This window comes from Rhipicephalus sanguineus, chromosome 2 (assembly GCF_013339695.2).
Source record: "Rhipicephalus sanguineus isolate Rsan-2018 chromosome 2, BIME_Rsan_1.4, whole genome shotgun sequence".
Lineage (NCBI taxonomy): Eukaryota > Metazoa > Arthropoda > Arachnida > Ixodida > Ixodidae > Rhipicephalus > Rhipicephalus sanguineus.
The window spans coordinates 90,566,070-90,591,792 of NC_051177.1; the positions used below are offsets into that span (position 1 = coordinate 90,566,070).

At 47.3% G+C, this 25,723-nt stretch overlaps 1 protein-coding gene across 3 annotated transcripts in view; it reads right to left on the reverse strand.

The window, feature by feature from the left end:
* Positions 1–848: 848 nt before the first annotated feature.
* Positions 849–25,723, reverse strand: part of LOC119383356 (uncharacterized) — a 46,914-nt gene continuing 22,039 nt past the window's right edge. The window contains exons 2-4 of one of the 3 annotated variants that reach the window (XM_049412483.1): positions 5,123–5,191; positions 2,753–2,806; positions 849–1,119 (exon numbers count right to left, since the gene is read on the reverse strand). In XM_049412483.1, the coding sequence (XP_049268440.1) occupies positions 928–1,119; positions 2,753–2,806; positions 5,123–5,191 (315 nt within the window). In that variant the 3' untranslated portion in view covers positions 849–927. Of the gene's footprint in view, positions 1,120–2,752; positions 2,807–5,122; positions 5,192–6,307; positions 6,426–11,874; positions 11,935–25,723 lie in introns of those variants that run through there. The other 2 variants (XM_049412484.1, XR_007415118.1) reach the window with 2 other exon arrangements.

Genomic DNA, 25,723 nt, shown 5'->3' on the forward strand with positions numbered 1-25,723 from the left:
GGTCAAAACCAATATGGAGTCTACCGCTACGGCGTGTTTTATAATCATATCATGGCACGTGAAACGCCATACATTATTTAATTAAAGAGTACCACTTCAATACTTTGAGCACGAGATGCCGACGTAGTACGTAGGGCTGGCGGAGCCCATGGTCGCATGGCGAAAACGAAACACATCAAGTGTCTCGGCATCCTTTGGCCGTCCCACTTTGGGTAGACTTGTTGTATTGGCTTGCATTAGCATAAACAGCAACTAATTTCATACCTCAGTTCTGAACAATGCTTAGCGCCACCTATTCGTGAGCGCACAAAACTCGGACGCGAGCAACATTTTGCTTAGAAACCGTCAGGTGTCGACACACATCCGAGATGTTGGACAGATTCCAGGGAATCGCTCGCTACGTGCTTCCTTCAAGAAGGCGCGAAACAGAAAAACCCCAGGAAAGGAAGCGTGATTGCCGTAGCCATAGGGGAGGGGGCGGATTTGGGGGGGTTCAGAACCCTCCCCAAATTTTTTTAATTTTTCGTGAGTATATATATACACGCACACATACAAACGCACGCACGAACATACGTAAAGGGAGGTTGATGATGTTAAAGGGTGATTGAGGATGTTCACCTATCATTCGTTCTTTTGTGTTTCGACTGTTTCCTCAAGATCAAACAGTCGAAACACAACGCACAAGTTCCCACCTCCCTGCAACCTCCCTGCCGCCCCACCCCCCCTAGGTAAAGAACTCGCACGTTTCGGGTGCTAACCCCCCCCCCCCCCTACTTCGGGAACAATCCTGCATCTGCTGTATCTGCTCCTGGCCGCAGTGACATAGTGAGAATAGCTCTTACTCGGTATGGCGAGTAGTTATTTAATTCAGAGAATTGGTCGTACGGTAGATAATCATTCAAAGATAGCGTATGCGAGGACGCGTGATCAGACGCCTCGTCGAATCGGACTGATCTTGACCGAAATGTTGAACGTCGTGGCCTCCTTGGATCGGGGAGGACTTTCGCTGTAGTCATCGTCCGCATAGAGCAGTTTGCTTCGAAGCTTGGCGAGTGTCGTGTCATCCTTGATAGTTTCGCTCATGTCGTACATCTCGAACAGACGTACCATGATGACGGCCTGAAATATTAGACAAGGTGGATAAGTCGAGCACAGGGCATGTCAAAGGCATACACAAGATATGACGGGAGTGCACGTGTCCGCGCCGTTGTGGTGAAAGGCGCGAACATACGAACATCGATCTAACGAAAACAAATATAATGAATTATCAGACATAACAAAGCGAGGAATACGTTATCGTGCCGTTACTTGACAAACAAACGTTTATAAAGAACATCAGATATAACGAACCAGTTCTCGTGTCGATTGCGACTTTGCTATCACGATGTGATTGCATCATATCGATCTACAGCCCGTATAGTACAGGGCGCCCCAGCTATCTCTAGCCAGAGTTTCAAAGTATGCCGACGCACTCTATGTCGACGGGACCAAATGCATGTTGCTGACTATTGCATGGAGTATGTCCCACTAACTTTTTTGTGTTCTGCTTAATTTCACAATTGGGCAAGATTAATTAACCAGCTTTTGAAGCAACGAAGCAGGACCAAAAATTCTGATGAGAAAGTTGCAGATCGGTTTCCAAAACGCCCTATTTGACGGTTGCTAACTTTCTGTATATTAGGTATTAGCGTTTTCCCGCTTACAACAGGTGCCCGCGAAATACAAAAATATATCACGTGACACGCCCGCTTGCGCGCCGTGATTGCAATGTCCCCTTTCGTTCCGTGTACAAACGATATGCTTCCCTCGTGGCAGCTCATGATGGCGATAGGCTGATGCAGCGGTTACTGCTTGCGAGGCCGCAAGCAACAGGTGCGTCATCGCACAGCCGCCACCGTCGTCACTGTCATGTCGCCTTTTAAGTGGCAGCACACCCGGCCAAGTGCTATGGAGCGCGGAACGTTGGGGAGCCCTGAAACAACGGCGCGCATAGACCCGCTTTTTTTTTTTCGCGGGCATCTGTGGTAAGCAGAAAAACACTAATACCTAATAGATAGAAAGTTAGAAACTGTCTAACCGGACGTTTTGCTAATCGATCTACAACTTTCTCATTGGAATTTTTCGCCCAGCTTTGTTGCTTCAAAAGTTGGTTAATTAATCTTGCCCAATTAGCAATTAAGAAGAACGAAAAAAATAGTGTGTGTTACAGAAATAGGAAAAGGATCTGTTACATGCTGATGCTGAAGATGGATAGCTTTGACTTGTCACAGCAAGCGGAGCTAAGCTCCATAAGTTGAACGTGTAAAGCAACAGCTTCACTACAGCACAACATCTAGGGCAAGTATAATCAATGAATAACCAGTTTTATAACATACATGTTAAAACGGGCTCAAGTAAGCACCATGAACACTTCATGAAAGAAATTCCACTTCATAAAAGTTCCTTTCGTGCTGCGCTGTTCAACTGCAAGGTAACGTAGAACGCCTCTATACGGCAAAAGAGGATGCACCGTGTAAAGCCTTTGCTACGATTCCGCTGCTCAGTTAATCGCGGTCGACAGAGAGCAGCCGCCTACTACGTCACACCCAGCGAAAGTATTGTTCTAAGAACAAAAATTTAAAGTGAAATTTCTTTTAGAGCTTCCAGTGTACATCAGTCTTCTTTTTATTTTCCTGCCGTGAACCATACTGACAAAAAGTTTACTGGCACACACTTTGCACCCCATATGCGCTCAAGATAACGCATACCTTACCTTAAACGCGGCCGTCAGAAAGTTGATGATGGCAAATCCTACGTATCTCGACACCTGCGATCATGTACATAGGTTCATTTAACGTACGCTAAACAAGGAGACCATAGTGCGTATGCAACTGAATGTATGCAATGGGGCCCTCTCCTCGGCTGCTTCGTGGCTCAAAGACGTTTCCAGCGGGCTACGAGTTCGCGCAGTCCTTGCCTCTATGCGACGATGACGTGCTTTCCATACCGAACTGTCAGCGACTTCTGCTTAACACTAACTTCTTACGTAAACGCTTCATCCTGTTAAGCCGAACTTCCGCGATCGCCACGCACCAATGCTTGCTACGAGGCTTATCCAGCGGCTCCTATATTGAAGCACATATAGTGTTTCGGTGGACATTAAGTACGAACTTGTCGAAGGTGGCGAGGCGGTGACAGCATGAAGAAAAGAAATTGAGAAAGATGTGCTAGGGCGCGAGCTGACAATGGTGAGGAAAGTCGCTATACGAAAAACTAACAAGACCCATGTAGTGTTGTTCACGAGTGATGCACATGACAATGTCCGGAATACTTTAGCATAGTGTTTTTTTTTCAGCAACACGAAGGAACTGTGATTTTTGAGCAAGTGAGGCGAAGTGTCAGCATTTGTGACAGCACACGCATACATATATATGCTAACAATAATAACTGGCACCGTAGGTTATGACGGAAGCGGATAGTGCGGAGTCTCCGTATTCATTTCGACTACGAGGTGCACCTAAATCTGTAGCTCAAGAAGCAAAATCTCTGCTGCAGAAGGCGCTGAATGAATTAAATAAAAAAGCATAAAAATTTTTGCGCGTTTAGCACTGAGTCACGCAAGGCTGGGGAACAGCAGGGCTGGTCGACACTCGGCTGGTCCTGGCTTGACTAGGCACACGTGCATTCACACGCCGATGCACGAAGTGTTCGCGTGATCACATTGCAAACCACGAGTATTGGCTGGGTATAGATCGGGTTCGATTGGGTATCGCTTGGCAATCATAGCCCCAAGTAGCTTAATCAGCTTTCTCTCTCTTTGTTTCTATCTGTTTCTCTCTCTCCCTTTCTTTCTTTCTCTTTCTTTGATTCTCTCTATCTCTTCCTTTCTCTTTCTGTCTTCATCTCATTTTTTTCTGTCTTTCTTCCGTCTGTTCCTTTCCATCTCTTTCTCTCTCAGTCTATTTCTTACTCTGTCTGTCTATCTTTTCTTCTTTTTCGTCCCTTTCTTTCTTTCTTTCTTTCTATGTCACTCTTTCTTTCTCTCTCTCTCTTTCTATCTCTTCTTCTCTTGCCTATTCGAGTTATTGCATCCTACGCCGGACAAACCGGCGCAGCGGGAGAGCGCGTGCCGGGCGCGTGTGTTCCGGGAACGAAGCAGTACATGAAGCTTGCGTTAAGTAATTTGTGTTTTTATTAATATTAGTGGTTAATTTTGTTTCCACTCGAGTTGTGGGAAGCAAAAACCCTTGCACGCTGTCCGGCATGTCCGAAAATTCGGCTTAACCGGGATTCTATTAATTACTATTTCTGTATTTCAAGCTCGCTTGCGTCTGATCGCTCCTTGATTTTTTTTTTCTCTACTTTTGTACAATATAGGCGGTGCATTGTGCCCTATCGTCGGTCATGGTGCAGCCGCTGAATGCGGTCGACGATTTTATTAGACGACACCAGCCTACTCGGCACAAGGTCTCACTATCGGGGCAATATCGAGGCAATCAATACTGCCTTCCCTTGAAAAAAGAATGAAATTTGGCGCTTGTTCCTTGCTATCGGCCTTAATTAAACGCGCATAGACTCCGATCGTAATCCCCACTCTACTCCAATGGGAGGAGGTCGATTCACTTTTGTGGTTTCTGATTGAAACGTTTCATTGTCCGCGCGTAAACTTCACGCACGACGTAAAGAGTCAACTGCTGGTTGTAAAACATTTTCCTGGCTTGCAAGCGAACAAATATACGTTTTCCCCACAACTTGACTTAATAAAACATTATTGAAATCCCTCATTAAAAGGAAAAAGTTAAGATATGTGACACTACATGATCTTGTTTTAAATCTTTCGAAGGTATATTACTTTTCCAGAAAATGCGTCCTCGCTGGGCACGTTCCTTGTTATCGCAGTTTCTTGTTGGGAATCCTACTGAGGTTGACACCACTGTAGCGTAAACAACAACGGGTGTCGACGATACCATCAGGTGAAGCCACTTTTCTGGCACATATCTATAGAATTCTGGACGCTAATGCGAAAACAGTTTCACGCGTAATGTGTTGAACATTACCCAAAACGCATCGTAACTATATATATGTATAACGCCCGAAGCCGTCGTGTTGAAATCTTATCCGAGGCCAAAATGCTGTAACTTACTACGCTCGCGCTGTACTCTGGGTTGTCGAAGCGTCCCCTGCTGTATAGAAGACGCTTGAGCTGAAAATCCTGAAATGTAATAATAATAATAATAATAATAATAATAATAATAATAATAATAATAATAATAATAATAATAATAATAATAATAATAATAATAATAATAATAATAATAATAATAATAATCGTTTCCGTTTTGCGTCCCAAAACCACGATGTCAATAATGAGGGACGCCGTAATGGAGGGCTCCAGTAATTTTGACCAGCTGGTGTTCCTTAATGTGCACTAAATCTGAGTTCACGGGCCTCCAGAATTACGCCTCCATCGAAATGCCGCTGCCGCGGCGGCCGGGATTCAGCCTCGCAGAGCGACGCAGCTGTTATCAGTGGCTGTTGCACAATCAAGGAAGGCAACGCCAGCATCGACAACGCAACATAGCATGGGCGAAACAATTAAAATACCGCATAACTGCTACAGAGTTACTGTTTCTTTATGTGGAAGATTTTTAACCGCGACATTTGTCTCAATTATATTTACTGGATACGGGCTGTTATTTCGATCCTGTCACGACCAAGTCTATGCCCGGAAATGGAAGTCGAGTTCGCAGCTTATGGTCTCTAGTTTTCATTAAAAATGAATCAAAATGTTGAAATCTGAAACAAACATTTGTCGTGATGTAAAGATTCACCTTATAAATCAAACACAAAAACAAGATGTATCGCAATTTCACAAGTATTCACTTCGTCTTCTAGTTCGGCAAAGCGCCTCATACGTTGAATAGTGGTAACGTTTCGCTTGAATTGTGTAATCATCGACGGCCCGCAACGTGCTGCGCTAGGGCGCGTTCCGAGGGACCTAAATAAAGTTTATTCATGCATCCATCGACGCGGTTGATAACTGCACCCTGTTCCACGCATGCCTACATTCCACACACACACACATACGTACTTCGCTTCGTTATGAAACGTTGTCGAAAGTCAACGCTGTGGGTGTTATCTTCGGCAGTCCTTGTCTGTTGCGCTGTTCTTGCATTCTCACCCGTGAATTTGGATCGGTATGGTATAAAGTGCCAAAGTGGCCCGTCCACTATATCTCTGTCAAATGTCTACAACAGTGACCAAAGAACAAGAATATGACTGATCTACTTGGTAGAACGGAAAGAATTAAAGCTCACCCCGCAGCACTCGGTAGTGTCGTACGGCGTGAGCGTCATAATGTAGATTTCGACGGTGCGACAGAGGACCGTCGCGATGGTCAACACGATGGAGCAACCCAGGTACATGGCCAAGGCGTCGCGAACATCCTGCGTGGGCGCGTGAGCAGTTGTACTGACCACAGAGTTTCGAAGAGTACCTTAAGGGGAGACGTGGGTCTTGAAAATTTTTTTTTATTAGTTGGGCTAACTGAATGAAATTTGTCACAATTATTCAATTTTTTCTGCAGATTCCAAATCTTCAAATAGATTTTTATTATGTGCATTAGAACAAAAGATATGCAATTTCTGAGAGCATATTTCTTACGGTACTTTTTGGCAACTTTGCTTTGTCAGACACAAAAACAAAATATGTGGAAAGATTGCCAGAGAGCTCGTCTAGCCGATGATGCTAATTTTATTGTTTTCCCCGTACTTCGAATGCAAAATAAATGGATGCAAATATGAGTGAAATTTTTTTCCTTCATACACTTTATGATTATCGAGAATTATCATTTTGTAAACAACATTATAAGGAAATAAATAGCATCATCGGCTAGACCAGCTTTCTGGCAATCTTGCTGCATACTTTGCTTATGCGTTTGGCGAAAATAAGTTGCCGAAAATCCCCGTAAGAATTGTGCTAGAAAACGTTGCAGAAGTAGCATATCTTTTGTTCTAATGCAGCTATTAAAAATCTACTCAGAGATTTGAAATCTGCAGAAAAAACTGAATAAGTGTATTGAATTTCATTCCGTTCACCCAACTATTAAAAACACACTTTTCAAGACCCACGTCTCCCTTTAAGTAGTGACGGTCAACCACTGCAGATTCAGCTTCCATCAACTGTTTAAAGTTAAGCTTTGTTTTTTTAAAGAATAGGTATATGCCTGCCTTCCATGCCAGCGACGAGTGCATTATACCCCAGCTGTCGAACTTGTGAGAAAAAAATGCATGTATATGTAAGTGCCGCTTAGCCGGACAGAACCAAGGTAATGGTGCTTGCCGTCGCTAGCGACTGGGTTATTTTTGTTTGCATTTCGCCGAGTTACACTTTGCAACTGCACGGCACTTTCTCCAACTTTGGAGTACAGCGTTCGTGCTAAAAGTAATGTCAATGATTACATTGTAAAGCGTCTATACGTCACAGCAGGCTAGAACCACTTGATATTGGTGGAGGGGGAAGTTAGCTTACGCATGTGCGGTCGCACTTTCGTATGCTACCATCTGGAGAGTAAGGAGAGACTTGTCCGTGTAAGTCGTTTTCATTTCCCCTGCAAGCCATACAGCGCTCGTTGGAACAAAGGATTGCCATCAAGTTTTGTGTGATGCTCTACAAGTCCGAAGTGGAAACTTTTCCTATGATAAAAACATTTAGTGGTAATTGTTAGTCATACCGTCAAGTGTACCGGCGGCATAAGACCTTTTTAGAAGGTCGTAAAAAGGTCAGCGATAAAGCCCGTGGTGGACGGCCGTCAACTACCATCGCTGACGGCAACGCGACAGTGCACACCGCCTTCGTCTTGACCCGCTGGTATATGTAGCAACTGTAACCGCGTTACGATATTATTGCGATAGCAATTATATGGACAGTCTCGGCTGGATTTTACCGTCGCCGTCGCCGCCGTCATGCACCGTATATGTATAAGTATGTATATATATATATATAAAGGCCCCAAAGAAAAATAACTCAGAAAAATGCTTCCGAAGCGCGGAATCGAACCAGGGACTTCTTGCTCCGCAGCGAGCGGCGCTATCCACTACGCCACGAAACGCAGATCCTCAGCGTTATATACACACCATTTAGCGCTGGACGGACTCAGAGACAGAAGGCGATAATAAGCGTTTTTTCATTATCAGCGAGGTGGCGCTAGGAGCCCGACGGGCGTAGGACGGGCGCATTTAAAAGTCGTCGGCGAGCTCGCTCGCTTCTTCTTATATTTGCGCATGGGAGAAGCTTGCCCTTCCACTGTCTGCTCGCGCGGTTTTCTCGTGGCGCGGGGTAGAGGAATGTTTCACGCTTTCACCGTGATGTCCGCGCTCATGTTACGGCGCGTACGAATGTCAGTCGAGCTCAGGGACGCCGCTAAACGAACAAACAGAAGATGAGCGCGCACTATCAAGTGTCACAGCTCGACACTTGAAGCACGCTAGTTTCCTTCGCTGCTTCGGCCGCCTTTGCAACAGAAGCGCTGTTCAAACTGAGAGTATCCATTGGCGAGCCTCACTTCGTATAGCATTAGTTCCTTGCTATCGCATTCATTGCTTCGGCCTGGCGGCGAAACTGTGACTTTTTTTTTCATACTACTTTGTGCATATCAGATCTCACTGTCATTTTTCCAGCACTAATAAACATGTGTGACTGCAGTGCCTATTCATGTCTAACGTGATTGTTTCAGAATCAGGGCTGTCGTCTTTACATCGGCACAAGTAATTTGACAACGAGTGTTGGTAGGTATCCTCGTATAGAGTACAGAAAGGACTTATAAAAAGCTTGGTAACACAAGCCAACACCCCGATTCAAGCGCGATGCTCCCGACATCCATCCATCCACCCGCTTCCTTGTTGATTCAAAGGTGCCAAGGGTTGCCCAGCTGGCCTACAGTCCTGACATGGCTCCTCCAGGCTTCCTTTTGTTTCCGCGCTTGAAAACTCCCATCAAAGGACATCATTTCGGGGCAGTTGAAAAAGTCAAAGAGGCTTGCACCAAGGCTTTAAAAGGACATTCCGGAGGAGACCTACCTTGACGCTTTCGATGCCTTTAAATATCACTGGAACCGATGTGTCGTCGCAGGAGGAGCCTAGTTTGAAACCTTTCATTGCGTTGTACTGATCTGATCAATGTATCTTTTTAATTGACTCATTCCCATTACTTTTCGGACATACCCTGTGTTTATTTAACGCTTGGCAAGAACTCTTGTACATCACGGAGAGAGCAACGGAATTCTAGATCGGGGAATTTTTCAGCATGGCCTAAAATTTTCTCATGGAGATTTCTTGCTTTAATAGTATTTGAGAAGATGAATGATTAATTTTCTAATTACGCGAAATAAAGAAAAAGTAGCGCAGCTTGCACTAAGTCGCGCAAGGCTGGGTCACAGAAGAGCTGGTGGGAACCTGGCTGGCCTTGGCTTGGCTAAGCTTTTGCCATCTCACCTCTCTCTGTGCTTGCTCTCTGTTTTTTTTTTTCTTTTTGTGTGTGTGTGTGTGTGTCTTTGTTTTTCTACCTCTTCCTCTCTATGTATATTTCTTTCTCTGTATTTCTATCTTTCTCTTTCTTTTATTGCTATAGCAATTATATGGACAGTCTCGGCTGAATTTTGCCGTCGCCGTCATGCACCGTATATGTATAAGTATGTATATATATATATATAAAAGCACCAAAGAAAAATAATTCAGAAAAATGCTCCCGAAGCGCGGAATCGAACCAGGGACCTCTTGCTCCGCAGCGAGTGGCGCTATTTTCCTTTCTTTTTCTTCTTTTTTTTTCTCTCTCTGCAGTCGTTCTCTCGCCTTCTACCTTTTTCTCTTGCTTCCCTTTCTTTCTATCTAGTTCTCTCTTTCTTCCTATCTCACTCTCTTTCTCTCTTTCGCTCTCTCTGTACTCGTTCTCTCCTCTTCTTTTCTCTCCTCGCCCTCACTTCCCTTTCCCAGCACCTTGCTGTACTATTCTATACAAGGCTATGCTACGCTCTGCCAACGCCGTGCCTGGATAGCCCAGGGTCAGGACGCCCGCTTTGGGATCGTGGGGACGCGGGTTCGAATCTCGCCTCACCAAGAAATTTTTTGCGCCAAGAATTTCTTTCTTTCTCATTATTTCTCTCTCTCTCTCTTTACTCCTTCTCTCGCTCATCAGAGTTATTGCATCTCTCGCCGGACAAATCGGTGCACGTGTACTGGGAGGGAAGCAAAAGAGGAAGAAGAGGAAGGCGATGAAGAAGAGGACGAAGAGAGCGCGTGCCGGACCATGATGATGATAGTTTTCTATCTAAGACACACGGCAAACCTCGATCCTAACAGCGCTGCTGTAATAGATCATCGACTCGCTCCAAGCGACTGCAAGCATCATTACCTTGGTTCTTTCCAGCTGCGTAGCACTCAAAAGTCTTTAAATTTGGACAAAACTTGCATGGAACACCTGGTATATGTAGCAACGGTAACCGCGTTACGATATTTTTTCATATTTCTTTGTGCTTATCAGATCTCACTGTCATTTCCCCAGCACTAAGAAACATGTGTGGCTGCAGTGCCTATTCATATTTAACGTGATGGTTTAAGAATCAGGGCTGTGGTCTTTACGTCGGCACTGGTAATTTGACAACGAGCGTTGGTAGGTATCCTCATATAGAGTATAGAGAGGACTTATAAAAAGTTTGGTCGCACTAGCCACCACCCCGATTCAAACGCGATGCTCCTGACATCTATCCATAAAATTACGCCAATGTCACACTATAATGTTGCGCTGAAATGTGAAGCAGAATTATATACAGGGTGTTTTTTTTAGAGAATACAGATATTTTATAAAAATTCTATGACAGTCAGGCTCCTGTCGTTTTCGCACGTTAACTCTACGTCGAGGCGTAAATTCTTTCCCGCAGCTAAAATGACGTTGACGATATTAATGAACAAAAACTCATTAACTTTTTAATTATTGACTTGAGGGCGGGTGTTTATATTACAAAGTTGTAGCGCGTGCCAATTCGTAGCATAGCTATTTTTTAGAAATCACAAAAGTTGCACGTAGTTCGAAAATTTCACCATCGAATTTCAATGGCGAAATCGAAACTGATCGCGCCTGGCGAGCGCGTCGTCTCGTGCCCATCTTTTCCTTTGTGTACCGTATTATCGCGCCCCTTTGCTTATCATGAACCAACACCAACTCGCCCAGCTTTTTACTTTACTACGTACTGCAACTTTGTAATATAAACACCTACCCTAAATTCAATAATTAAAAAGTTAATTAACGAGTTTTTAGCGACAACAGTGGGATTTTAACTGCGGCAAAGTATTTCCACCTCGACGTGGAGTTCGTGTGCGAAAACGACAGGAGCCTTACTGTTATAGAATTTTATTAAAAAATCTGTATTGTCTAAAAAAACACCCTGTAAACCGTACAACGCACATGCCATCATGCTGTTTCTAAGTAGAATTAAGTTAAGCGTGAACAGCTTGATTCTGTCATATTCGTATTTTGTTACGTCCCGCACGATGAACTCAGCGAAGTGTAAATTATGGGCTTGTTGTTGAAAGACTCTATGTTGAAATGAGGTTCGGCTGATGTTTTCACAGCGAGATATGTATCAATAGGAAACTGTTTTTCGTCAGCTGTGGGAGAAACAGGGTCTCTTTCTCCATCCCTTACTTTTATATTTTTTGCTTTATTGCGTGGTACATATGCCCGAAATATTTTTACACTACCAAACTTATTTCATTGTTTTCTCCTTGAATAAGCAGGAGCTACGCAAGCGAAAGAGTGCCACGCGTTATGTCTATGTGTATAGAAAGACGCGGTCCTGATTTCCACACACACTGTTCGTCAAACTATTGTGCTTCTACTCACGCAACAGCACCGGACAAGGATCCAACTGCTTCGGGATTTTATCAAGCCATTTTGAATCGTCTGTAGAAAAAATGAAATTGTGCGCGTCAACAAAATTTAAAATTTGTTCGTTTTAATCGATTACGACCACGCGCCGAGTCAATTTAACCCGTAAAAAGAAAGTTAAGGCAAATAGCGACACTGACTCTTAATCCCTTCAGGAACAGCACCCACAACTAGTAGCCAAGACAGATCAAGGATGCTCTCTGGACATTGCGCATAGGATGAAATGAACTTTATGCGCAGTCAAGGCGTCTTGATGTAACATCAATGTAACTACTGCCCGTGACTGTAGCCGATCGTTATAGTGAATGCACTGCAATAATAGACGGGTCATTAGACACGCCGCTTTCTAGAGCTAACGTAAAAAGTATTGTTTTTCTAGCTCGAAATGAATACAACCGAAAACAAATTGCGCGTGCATTTTGAATCTACGATTTGATTCTTTTTATGCAGGAACGAAACAAGACATGCTGCCAAATAATTATATATTTATTTAGCCGCTAATTACAATTAACTACTGCAACTCGTACAAAACAGCATATTACCTCCTTTTCGTTCATTAACTGTAATATCGAGTGCATTGGTATTATGTCTTACGAATTTGACGCATTTGTAGACATTATATCAAAGTTCGCTCGTGAAGGGGTTGTAGATGGAAATAAAAAAAAGTTTCGGCGGCAGATGATTGTTTATTAAAACATCTGCACTCCTACAAGTGGCCGCAGTGTAGAGTAATTTCTTTCTTTTTAACCGTTTTAAGACTCGTCTAATTAGGCTCGTAGGTTTTCCATGACACAGCAAGTTGAGCTGCGCAGGTTGCACGTTAACACAATGCAAACTGAAGATGCCGCCCCCTATGCATCGATTGAAACGGTTTATGTGCGAAGCTGCTTCGATGCCGAGTCATTGTTTTTGCAAGAGCTACTCGACTTGGCACGCGCGTGCGCGATAACGATAACTGCGTGTCCGCACGTGTTCGAAATGGCTCCCTTATCGTATTGTATCGCCGCGCTTTGTTTGCGCGACACTATTGGCTATCTTACGTTCTTTCTCACCAAGCCACTGCGCATAAGGAAGGACTTATCGGGGATACATGTAAAATTGATTGACTTGACCCTGCACTCGGAATAAGTATATATATACAAGAGAGAAACAAAGAAAAATCGAACAGAAGGACTATACTCCAAGCTGTCCGCGCAAAAACAAGTCCAAAGCTGCCGTCTTCTCTACACAGCATTGTCTTTTCCGCGATTTCTTTTTCCTGCGACAGTGACGGACGCCCGCTGGATAAATTTCCGTGTGAAGTACAATATAGGCATGTCGCTCGGAGCTAAGCATCGGCGCTGCGTCCTTCGCCCATTCTTTGTACACCTGTCGTTCCTATTGTCATCTCGCCCTTTCCAACACGTGTTCGCCACGTCATTACTTGCAGTGAACTTTCTTCACTGACTGAACGAAAATATTTCGAAGTTCCTGAGGGCCAATAAAACCTGAGCATAATTCTTGAACTAAATTTCACCCGGTATGAATCCCGATTAAACTTCTACTACCGCGAAAATTAAATTCTGGGAAACATAACAGAACGTTCAGCACAGTGAATCATCAGCCATTAAAACAACCAATTCATCGGTCGTTAAGTCGGTTGGACTATGAATACGCGCAATAAAAAATTTTCCATGACCCCTCCCCCCACCTTCTATCTAATACACACACCTTCACATACGCTATATGTCGCGGCACAGTGGTTACGGTGCTCGGCTGCTGACCCGGAAAACGGTGGTTCGATCCCGGCCGCGGCAGTCACATTTCGGTGGAGGCGAAATGCCAGAGGCCCGTGTGTGATGTCAGTGCACGTTAAAGAACACGAGATGGTCGAAATTTCCTGAGCCCTCCACTACGCCATGCCTCATAGATGTGATTAGGGCACGTAAAACCGCAGATATTATTATTACTTTCATTATTATTATTATTATTATTATCATTATCATTATTATTATTATTATTATTATTATTATTATTATTATTATTATTATTATTATTCACATACGATATCATTACACGCGAGGCTCACGCTGCGAAATATAACAAGAGATCCGCGGTGTCGTTTGGGGCGCTGTTTTGTGAAGAACGCAAGAACAACGTGCTATAACCCACATCTCGAAGTTATTTCATTTTGTACAGTACGGTCCACTGTTAAAGGGAACACTCGAATGAGAAACTTTCATTTTGTTGGCCCCCTAACAGCTAGTATATGAGGAAAGATTGTTCGTGCATGTTACTAGTCTATCATAAGGGTTCGGAACTGTCAACCACCAGTAGTGTTATGGAGATCTAAGCCACTATGCTTTTGCAAGAGAGCGAAATCCGGACATACCCGAAACGCAAGTGCTCCCTTTAACAGTGCATCCGTCTGTACATTCGTCTAATTGAACTTACCATCACCAGGGCGGTAAGTGCGCTGACGTCGGCAAGTACATAGACGATGTTGAGAGCGGTTCGAATGCCGTAGAAGGTTACGCTACCTGTGGATTCCGATACAGGAAGGTGAATACAGTGTTCGTTGGGTGCAACAAAAGTTCAAGCAAGATGCAGTGGTCGCTTAACAACACGGCTCCTGGGGGCGAATTTGCAGATTATTATTCTAAAGTGGTATTTTGCACTGGCACCGTGGCTATCGTTTACGATATGCGCGGCATCAGCTATAGGACTGGCTAAAACTTTCCGTTACGAACAATTCTAGCGTAAGCGCCCTTTGTGAATACGGGCTCTCATATTAATATTTGTCATTGAACGCGACTGACGCAATGTTTTATGACCGGCTGCACAGGTCTTATTGAATATGCTGGCGAGCGATACCTGTATAAATACAATCAGCCAGACACCTAAGGTCGTGTTTATGAGTATTATTAAATGCGAAGCATTTCTTAGCAAAACTAATTCACTTTGACGGTTTCCATCTATCTATCTATCAACTTTGGTCTGGGCGCTCTCGTGGTCGTCTCTAACTTTTTATATAAAGAATTGGCACATGAGGACATGAGTGTATGACGAACGCGGTACACACATCATGACATGAATAATCTGACTTGCCTGTCGCATACGTCATGAGGCCCTTTCCACCAGTCACATGTGGCACATACCCAGATAACACGGCCCGTGGTGTACGGGTATGTGCCACAAGTGGTTCACAGTCTATATCACTTAACCCCGGGACAGCGAGAAGAAATCTTAACGCGATAGCGCTAAGGAGCCCGTGTCGCAGAAATTCCGGTGCCGGCATCGGCGACGGTGTCAGTGAGCGAATGATCCCGATGGACGCAAAGAATAAAAATCACAGTTCCAGCCGGAATCGAACCCAGGCCTTCTGCGTGACAGTCGAATATTCTACCACAAAGCTACGCCAGTGTTTCAAACTGCTTAGGAAAAAGACACTATACAAGCGTCATGTCGGGGAAGCACCAGTAATGGTGGCAGTATTCACTATCCGCCTTTAGAACAGCGTAGTAAACACTGACTACGCAAGGTATAGTCAAGCGCTGGTCGTATACGCCGACGACCGCTACTTATGATACGCACATCATCGCACCATAACGTGCACTTCCTTGCGACAAAACTGACATCTCTGCTCAAACGTTAGTGCTGTCAAGAAAGACAGACAGGACCAGCGCCGAGTCCTGTCTGTCTTTCTCGTCCCGTTTGCCCGCGCTGTTTCCTGTCCTGTCAGTGCTGCCGTTACATTGGACCACGAGCTACCCTTTACACGCCATTGTAGTCAACGCGCCTGGCAATCACATCATATGCACACAGCTACTAAATTTACAGGAAGACGTCGATTAACCTCGTAACGCTTGGCTCCAAGCGAAAAATTCGGCATAGGCAGTTACTGCTTCGCATGAAATCGATTCCCACAGTGCGTGGTATCTGCGGAATTTTTCGGTTCTTCAATTCATTCCGTAATTGAGGAGGGTAATGGCTTGGGCTATAGTTGGTAACGACCATATGCTCTCTGACCATGACTGTGATTGCGACAGGCCCGTAGACGGGGGGGGGGGGGGGCTAGGGGCCAGGGCCCCCTCCGAAATTTTGGTGAAGTAGGTGTTTTTACCAAAAATAAATAACAAAACTAAGTGTTTTTCTGAAAAAGTCAGTTTTCAGCAAGTGCCCCCCCCCCCCCCCCCGAAAAAAATTCCTGGCTACGGGCCTGGATTGTGATTGCATTCAACTATCCCCCCCCCTACCCCCCACTTTTAATCCTCCAATGTTTACTTTTGTAAGTTGGGGGCGGGATGGTGGACGGGCAGGAGTAGTGATACCGTGGTTTTCAAACATTACCTTAGCATGTTTGGGTGAGTGAAAGGTGTTCAGCCATTATTTTAATGTTACAGCATTGTTATGTATACATCACTAAGCGCGGCTGCATGGCCGCGAAGCCAACTTGCGCACCATTGATCCATAGGCACCACCGGCGATATCACTAGTCGGGGCGGCACTTCCACGCGTCGCATTAATCGAGGCACCTGCCAGCTTCCTGCCAACGGTGGTGGCACATCGGACAAATGAGAAATTATAGGTTCAGGTCATTTGCACGTCGTCTCAACAGTCTGCTGTATAGCAGTGCGCCCCAGACGGCGACCGGCGCGGCGCACTTTCCATCGAATAGCTATTAACGATGCTATTTGCGCCAAGACTGGCCGTCCGAGGTCACCTCATTGTTTCTGGTAGCCTCGAAACGACTTACTGTATACATATACTGCTTTCGGGATGTTGGCAATACATTAGGTTAGTGCTTCCTGAAGAAGCATCAGAGTTAGCGTGTAGTGTACACGTTTACGTATAGGCCTTGCATGTCTGCAAGATTCATTATGTGTATAAAGTCGAGCCCTCATATATCGAACTCGCTAAAAAACGGAAATCAGTTCGATATATTGTATAATTCGGTACAAAACCGTTAAAGAATTTACCGTATTTTCGGTGCACATGTTGGCGCACAAGTTGACTTCGCGGAATAGTTTGACGGTAATGCAAGGAAGGCGGCTTACGTAAATATGTGGGACAGGGGCGTAGCCAAGGGGGGGGGGGGTTGGGGGGGTTCACCCCCCCCCGAAATTTTTCAGTTTTGCTTGCGTATATATACACGCACACATACAAACGCACGCACGAACACACATAAAGTATGGTCGAACCCCCCCCCCCCCCCGAAAAAAATTTCTGGCTACGCCCCTGATGTGGGAATATATATATATATTTTTAATTTTACCGCGGTTTGTAGTTGGGGAAGCGGATTATATGCAGGCGCTGGTTGTAGGCGAGAAAATACGGTGTCGATGTAAACAGCGACTCAACATTCTAATACGCAGCTGTGGGTGCTCGTCGGGCGCCGGAAGCAGTCTGGCTTGGCTGTTGGTTGGTTGGTTGCGAAACTTTATTGTGCCCCTAATGTTGGCGTGGTTTTTCAAAATCATACTCAGCGTGCCTGTTGGAGTGATGTACGCAGCTCAGTGGCGTCAGACTTCTTTTCTCTACGTTCGGCCGTGTTGATTATGACCAGATTTGCCAAATATTCTTCCGTTTTATGGCAGCCATTGCCCTAACAAAGGGAGTTGAGCAGTGAACGGCGACACCGCATGCGACTGCCGCGGCAAACAATCATGGGAGAGAGCACGCGATAGCAAGCGATAGTTTTCTAATCGCTCTGCGCGGCGTCCTCCTAATCAAACCGCTCACTCTTCGAATGCATGAGGGCAAGTCCTTTTCCGCGAGAAAATGCCAACTTCTTGTGAGGGAAAGCCAACTTCTTGTGGCGTATCGCACTGCCCCATATTCGATATATCAAGTGTTCCGGCGATTTTTGTTCTGTGTATAGCCGTAATTTTTCATATACATTGATGTTAAAACATTGCCGTGTTCGAAAATAGTTCGATGTAAAGGATAATTTGTTTTACCCGAGTTCGATATGGTCGGGTTTGACTGTAGCAGTGTGCTAACACTTCGCCGACGTCGCCATGACCTAAGCGGTGCGTTGTCTCGCCACGCACGACGGCAATTTTTCTACGATTCTGTTTTGTCTTTGTGAGGTTAATCCAAGGTGCGATGGGAGAAATTCAGCTATCTATAGGAGGCTGTCGAAATTATGCGATATCGTTGCGGTTGCGAGCAGCCGTTTCGAGCACATCTTATCAACAGCCCTGCAGCCATCGCTATCTATATGTAAACGACCATCACGCGTGCAGTGAGAACAGCATTTTCCGTGCACGCCGTGGAGTCTGGCTGCACTCGTTCTGTTAGACTATACAGCTTTAATCGGTACAACAATGGGGTTTGACGATACAAGTTCATCAATGATGCATAGTTTCTGCGTATTTATTTATTTATTTATTTATTTATTTATTTATTTATTTATTTATTTATTTATTTATCTCTCTATTTATTTATTTATTTATTTATTGTTCGTTTGTTTGTTTTTTGTTTGCGCAATCGCTTATTTTTCTATAATTTATTCAACGCGTGTCAGCGTGGTGAAGCAGCTATAAATGACATTTCCCTGTGCAGCATAGAACGCTACCTTGAAAACATAGCATAAGCAATTAAACAAGCACTCGTAACGACAGTTCAATGAACGTAGTTAATTCACAAATTTCAGATAGATTCTTGGGGTGACAGAGAACAGCGTAATAGTCACACGAGCGAATACTTCACTATCACTTCCTCTAACGCTAGCTAACGTTAGCTGGTATACCTGTCGTATTCAGGACCAATCCTAGTATAACAATATCTATTTGAAAAGAAAACGAATTTTGTCAAATATGCGGTTAATTACTTGCTACTGTAGACTTCCTTTGCTTGAGCATTGGAGTATTTGTTCAGCTCTGCAGCAGTTTAAAAAGAACGCGATAACAAAGTTGGGGGCACAGCACTCTTATGAAGAACAGACGCGCACTCGCGTGGGAAGATTATAATGTTTTCCCCGTATGCGTAAGCATGATGTACCCGATAAATGTTTCTTAAGACAGAAACGCAAGATTACCCAAAGAATAGACAGAACGTACAATTCGAATTACGGTCTCGTGCCCCGTGTGGCACGCACCACAGCCCCAAAAAGCCGATTCCTTTGCAGAATTCAGTACTTCAAACGAATGTTAAGATCGCGCTGGTGCCACTGGATACATTGTCTGTACTCCTGCATCCTACGAAGAACTATATTCTAAAAGCAAGGGGCCGTGTCACAAAAGTCGCATAGGTTTAACATTTCTAGCGCATAATGTCCTAAGGTAATATGCCATGAAAAGGGTTTTTTCCACTGGCGTCAAGAGCGAACGTGCTGTGTTCTTCTCTAAGAATGGTGTGCCGTGAGCGTAAGTGCACCACTGAGTGTGTGTTAGCGTTAGCCGTAGGAAATATGATACCTCTATGTCCTAACATGGCTGGACCTTATAAGAACTGCAGTGACTCGTCTTCTGTAACTTCAAAACTGTTGGCTCGGAAAGGGGACCGCCTGCAGAATGTGAACCACAGAACGTAGCATCCGAGCTACGTATCAGATCACGTGCTTTTGTTTTGTAGATTATTGAACTGCCCGCGGTGAAGGTGACCGACAGCAGAGTCTGAACCACAGGGCGTTGTATCCGAGCTACGTGTTAGACCGTGTGCCTACTTGACTGTTGTTTTGTGTGTGAATTAATTGTTTACCCGTGAAGGCCACCGAAAGTGAAGTATGAGCCACGGCAGCAACCATTGCGTATGTGACCGTTTGAAGGATGCATCGAAACTACACTGGAAGTTAAGATCGGCCGGAGAAGAGATCCACGCTGGGCGACTTCCGGGACACAACGCAGCGAACAACACGTCCGGAAACCCAACACCCCCGGGCATCGTGGAGCCGCCGCGGACCCGTCTCGCCAGCTTCGAGGGTCACTTATGAACGGCGCCGGTGTTGAAGGACTCTGCTGCCCGGTTACGTACGTCATTCGCTTGAACTTGGTGGACTGCGAACTCTAATGATTGGTTCAGCTTTTGCTGCTTGGTCATCCATCCGATATTGCTCATTGTCTCTACATATTTGAACTTTCATGCACGCTACACTCATTCGCAATAATTGTGGAATGTATAACTAGTTCACCTTTGTTTTGAAGATAACTGTTCTGTTCTTTTTGAAATATCTTTATCTTTGTTTAAACACATTATTAAAAGTTGTTGTTCTTTGATTGGAGAAGGCCCTTGACTCCTTCATACCGGTGATTGACGCAAGCCATACACCAGAGGCCCAACCCCCATGCCACATCTGCCAGATGGAAAGATCTTCAAAACAATTGGTATATATTGCCACGCCCGCTTCTTCTTTTATTTTGATGTGTTCGAGTTTGACCAGCAAGGACGGTTATCAACGCTCGACGCTGGCCGTGAAGCAGTGTTCGAGAAGCTTCACGATTTTAGTAGATCGTTTTGATAAGATTGCGTGCCGCACGCGAATGTTCCAGCTTTGTCGAGAGATAACGCCGCCACCAGCGATATTGCTGGAAAGTTCCATAGCGCCTGTATAAAAGCCGACGCGCTTGACCGCTTGTCAGTTGATCGACGGTCGACGCTCTGTCCGCCGCTATCAGTGTGTTGCTGTAGATTGACTTACAGTTTCCCGGCCACAAGTTCGGCCAAATAAACAGTTTCATCTCGAACGTGCTGACTGCTGTCTTCGTCGTCACGACCACGTGACATCTGGTGGAGGTGCTGCTTCATGATCCGGACGCCACCGCGGGGCGCTGACCCAAGCCCAAGCCGAGAAGAAGACGACGCTAAGGACAACCCGGATCCTCGAACCAGCCGCCGGCAGAAGGGACTACAACCAGAGTACGGGCTCCTTCCCGAAAACACCAGGCAGCCGAAGACCGTCACATCGACCGCCGATACGATGACAGACCCCCTGCCACCTACAACGGTAGTGATGCAACAGCCAAGGGAGCCACCGACTTTCCGTGGATCGTCGTTTGAAGACCCGGAGAGCTGGCTGGAGACGTACGAGCGAGTCGCCGCCTTCAACCACTGGGACACTGAAGAGAAGCTGCGCCACGTCTACTTCTACTTAGAAGACGCCGCGAAGACGTGGTTCGAAAACCATGAATCGAGCCTTCAATCCTGGGACCTCTTTCGGACGACGTTCCTTAATACCTTCGCGAGCATCGTCCGCAAGGAAAAGGCCGCTGCTTTGCTGGAGACAAGAGCACAGCTACCGAATGAGACGGTCACCATCTACACGGAAGAGATGACGCGACTTTTCCGCCTGGCTGATGCTGCGATGCCTGAGGAAAAAAAGGTCCGCTTCCTTATGCGGGGAGTGAAACAAGACCTCTTTGCAGGATTGGTGCGGAACCCACCGAAAACTGTCATCGAATTCCTAAAGGAGGCTACAACAATTGAAAAATCCCTCGAGATTAGGACGAAGCAATACAACCGCTCAACCCTGTCGACAGGCTACACAGAAGCGCACTCGCTAGGCACCGACGACCTACGGGAAACCATCAGAGCGATAGTGCGGGAGGAGCTGCGCAAGCTGTTGCCTTCAGCGCAGCCTCAAGTGGATTCGATCGCCGACATGGTCCGCGAGGAAATCCAGCAGTCGCTGGGCACCCCCGATGCAGCGCAGCCGCAGCTGCAAGCAATGAACTATGCTGCAGCAGCCCGACGCAACGCCCCCGCTCCTCGTCCACGTCATGACGCCGCGCCGCCGCAGCAGTTCGGCCGCCAGACGCCGCCGCCGCCACCACCACCAACGCCCTACCGTCCTCCTGTCGCCCGGCGCTATGCCCCGCGCTATGCCCCAAGGAAGACCGACGTTTGGCGCGCCCCTGACAACCGCCCGCTCTGCTACCACTGCGGGGAGGCCGGCCATACCTACCGCCGCTGCCAGTACCGTCAGATGGGGCTACGCGGATTCGCCGTCAACGCGCCGCGCCCCCAGCCAGGCGAACGGCCTCGCGACATCGACGACTTCCTCACCGGAACACAGTGGCAAGAACGACGACCTTCCCGCTCGCCGTCGCCCGGCCGCTACATGTCACCGCACCGCCGGCAGTACACTGGCCCAAACCGGGGCCGGTCGCCTAGCCCGTATCCGGAAAACTAAGGGCAGCAACCGATGGAGGTGCGGTTGCTGCACGACGAAATGCCGAAGATCCTCCGCGGCCGCCGACGACGACAACGCGAGGAGACCTGCAGAACACGACGCGAAGCAGACGAAGTCCTGCCGATGAAACCTCGCGGACCGAAGTAGACCTGACGACGCAACGGGGAAGCAGCGGAACAAACCGACGTAGCCGTGACCCCACGCCACGACCTAACTGCAACGCGAGACGACGAACTAGCGACCTCGACGTTCTTATCGACGGCCACAGCGTCACAGCTCTCGTCGACACCGGAGCCGACTATTCTGTCTTCAGTGGACCGTTCGCCACCAAGCTGAAGAAAGTAAAGACCGCTTGGAGTGGACCCGAAATCCGGACAGCTGGAGGCCACCTGATAACGCCGATTGGTGTCTGCACGGCGAGAGTCACCATCAATAACCGGACTTATCCTGCGAGCTTTGTAATCCTACAAAATTGCTCTAGGGATGTGATACTTGGAATGGACTTCCTAAGTGACCACGGCGCCGTCATCGACCTGAGATCTGAGTCGATAACGCTAACCTCAGACAAAGCGCTCCCGCCCCACGCGACGCCAGGGAACCATGCATTGAATGTGATAGAAGAGCAGGTGACCGTTCCGCCCCGCTCCAGCGTCATTATTTCCGTCGGCACCGAAAAACCTGCGAACCTTGAAGGCGTCATCGAGGGCGATCAGCAACTACTCCTGAACCGTCAAATTTGCGTCGCAAGAGGTATAGCCGAACTGCGTGACGGTAAAGCAAAGGTAGTGCTGACAAACTTCAGCCACGAATATAGGCACCTCAACATTGGTACGACGGTTGCCTACATTGACGAATGTGTAGCCGCCAGCGATGCTTTCGCCCTCTTCGATGCTGCCGAACCTGCTTCGACGAATAGAGGTCCCGAACCGGATTTTGACGTCAACCCGAGCCTTGCGAAGGTCAAACAAGACCAGCTCAAAACCCTGCTCCTGCAATACAAGGACTGTTTCTCGTCGTCATCGCGGGTACGACAAACGCACCTTGTTAAGCACCGCATTATAACAGAAGAAGATTCTCGACCACTCCGTCAGAGCCCCTACAGAGTTTCGACTCGAGAGCGCGACGCGATAAAGAAACAAGTCGACGAGATGCTACGCGACAACATCATCCAGCCGTCCAAGAGTCCGTGGGCGTCACCCGTGGTGTTAGTGAGGAAGAAGGACGGGACACTGCGCTTCTGCGTTGATTATCGGCGCCTGAACAAAATCACGAAGAAGGACGTGTACCCCCTCCCACGGATAGACGACACCCTGGATCGACTTCACAACGCGACGTACTTTTCATCGATGGACCTCAAGACCGGCTATTGGCAGATCGAAGTAGACGAGAGAGACCGAGAAAAGACGGCTTTTATAACACCCGACGGCCTCTTTGAGTTCAAGGTCATGCCTTTCGGTCTTTGCTCGGCACCTGCGACGTTCCAGCGCATCATGGACACTGTACTGGCCGGATTGAAGTGGCAGACGTGCCTTGTGTATTTGGACGACGTCGTCGTGTTTTCCTCGACCTTCGACGAGCATCTCCGGCGGCTCGAGGCAGTACTTCAAGCAATAAAGGCCTCTGGACTGACCCTGAAGCCAGAAAAGTGCCGATTCGCGTACAACGAGCTCTTGTTTCTGGGCCATGTGATCAGCAAGTCTGGAGTGCGCCCAGACCCGCGGAAAACAGCGGCCATCGCCGACTTCGCGCCTCCCACCGACAAGAAGGCCGTGCGCCGATTTCTCGGCTTATGCGCCTATTACAGACGCTTCGTCAAAAACTTTTCACGCATCGCCGAACCACTGACGCTTCTCACGAAGACTAACGTGGAATTCAGGTGGGAAACGGAGCAAGTGCAAGCATTTGAGGAACTTAAACGACGCCTGCAGACGCCACCCATACTTGCGCATTTCGACGATTGCGCCGACACTGAAATACACACCGACGCTAGCAGCGTAGGACTCGGTGCCGTCCTTGTGCAAAAGACTGACGGGCTTGAAAGGGTTATCAGTTATGCTAGCCGGTCACTATCCAAGGCAGAAGCCAACTATTCCACAACAGAAAGGGAATGCCTTGCCATCATCTGGGCTACATCAAAGTTTCGCCCCTACCTCTATGGCAGGCCCTTCAAAGTTGTCAGTGACCATCACGCCTTATGCTGGCTAGCTAACTTGAAGGACCCTTCAGGTCGTCTCGCACGATGGAGTTTGAGGCTTCAAGAATTCGACATTACCGTCGTGTACAAGTCCGGACGAAAACACTCTGACGCCGACTGCCTCTCTCGTGCCCCCGTCGACGCGCCGCCGCAAGACGACGACGATGACTGCTTCCTCGGAACTATAAGTGCCGACGACTTCGCCGAAAGGCAACGAGCCGACGCGGAACTGGGGGGCCTTATGGAGTACCTCGAGTGCAAGACCGCCGTTGTTCCGAAGGTATTCAAGCGAGGACTGTCGTCGTTTTTCTTACGGAACGGCGTTCTCCTGAAAAAGAACTTCTCGCCACTTCGAACGGACTACCTTCTTGTCGTGCCCTCATCATTGCGACCAGAAGTCCTCCAGGCCCTACACGACGACCCGACGGCTGGACACCTTGGTGTTTCCCGCACCCTCGCCAGAATACAGGAAAAGTACTACTGGCCACGCCTTGCTGCCGACGTCGCCCACTACGTCAAGACTTGCCGAGATTGCCAGCGACGGAAGACACCGCCGACTAGGCCAGCGGGACTTATGCAGCCAATCGAACCACCTCACCGGCCGTTCCAGCAAATCGGGATGGACCTACTGGGGCCGTTCCCGACGTCGACTTCCGGCAACAAGTGGATCGTCGTAGCGACTGACTACCTCACCCGTTACGCGGAGACGAAGGCCTTGCCCAAAGGCAGTGCCGCCGAGGTAGCAAAGTTCTTCGTTGAGAACATCCTCCTGCGTCATGGCGCCCCAGAGGTCCTCATCACCGACAGAGGTACGGCGTTTACTGCTGACCTAACTCAGGCAATACTGAGATACAGCCAAACAAGCCACCGCCGGACCACAGCGTACCACCCACAGACCAATGGCCTCACCGAGCGGCTAAACAAGACCATCGCCGACATGCTGGCCATGTATGTCGACGTCGAACACAAGACGTGGGATGCCATCCTTCCGTATGTGACCTTCGCATACAACACGGCCATGCAAGAAACGACGCAAATGACGCCGTACAAGCTGGTCTACGGAAGGAGCCCGGCAACAACGCTCGACGCAATGCTACCAACCGCCACCGACGAAGACGATCTCGACGTTGCCGCCTATTTGCAACGCGCCGAAGAAGCTCGACAGCTCGCCCGCCTGCGCATCAAGAACCAGCAGAGGGTCGACAGCCGTCACTATAATCTTCGACGACGCCACATGGAGTACCAACCCGGTGACCGTGTGTGGGTCGGGACGCCGATACGCCGACGCGGGCTCAGTGAAAAACTTCTTCGGCGATACTTCGGCCCATACAAGGTGCTTCGACGTCACGGCGCTCTTGACTACGAGGTCGTCCCGGACGGCATTACGAACTCCCAGCGACGCCGCGCACGACCTGAAGTCGTCCATGTCGTGCGCCTTAAGCCGTTTTTTGCGCGTTAGCGAACCTGAGAACTCTACTTTTTCCTTTGTTATTGTAATT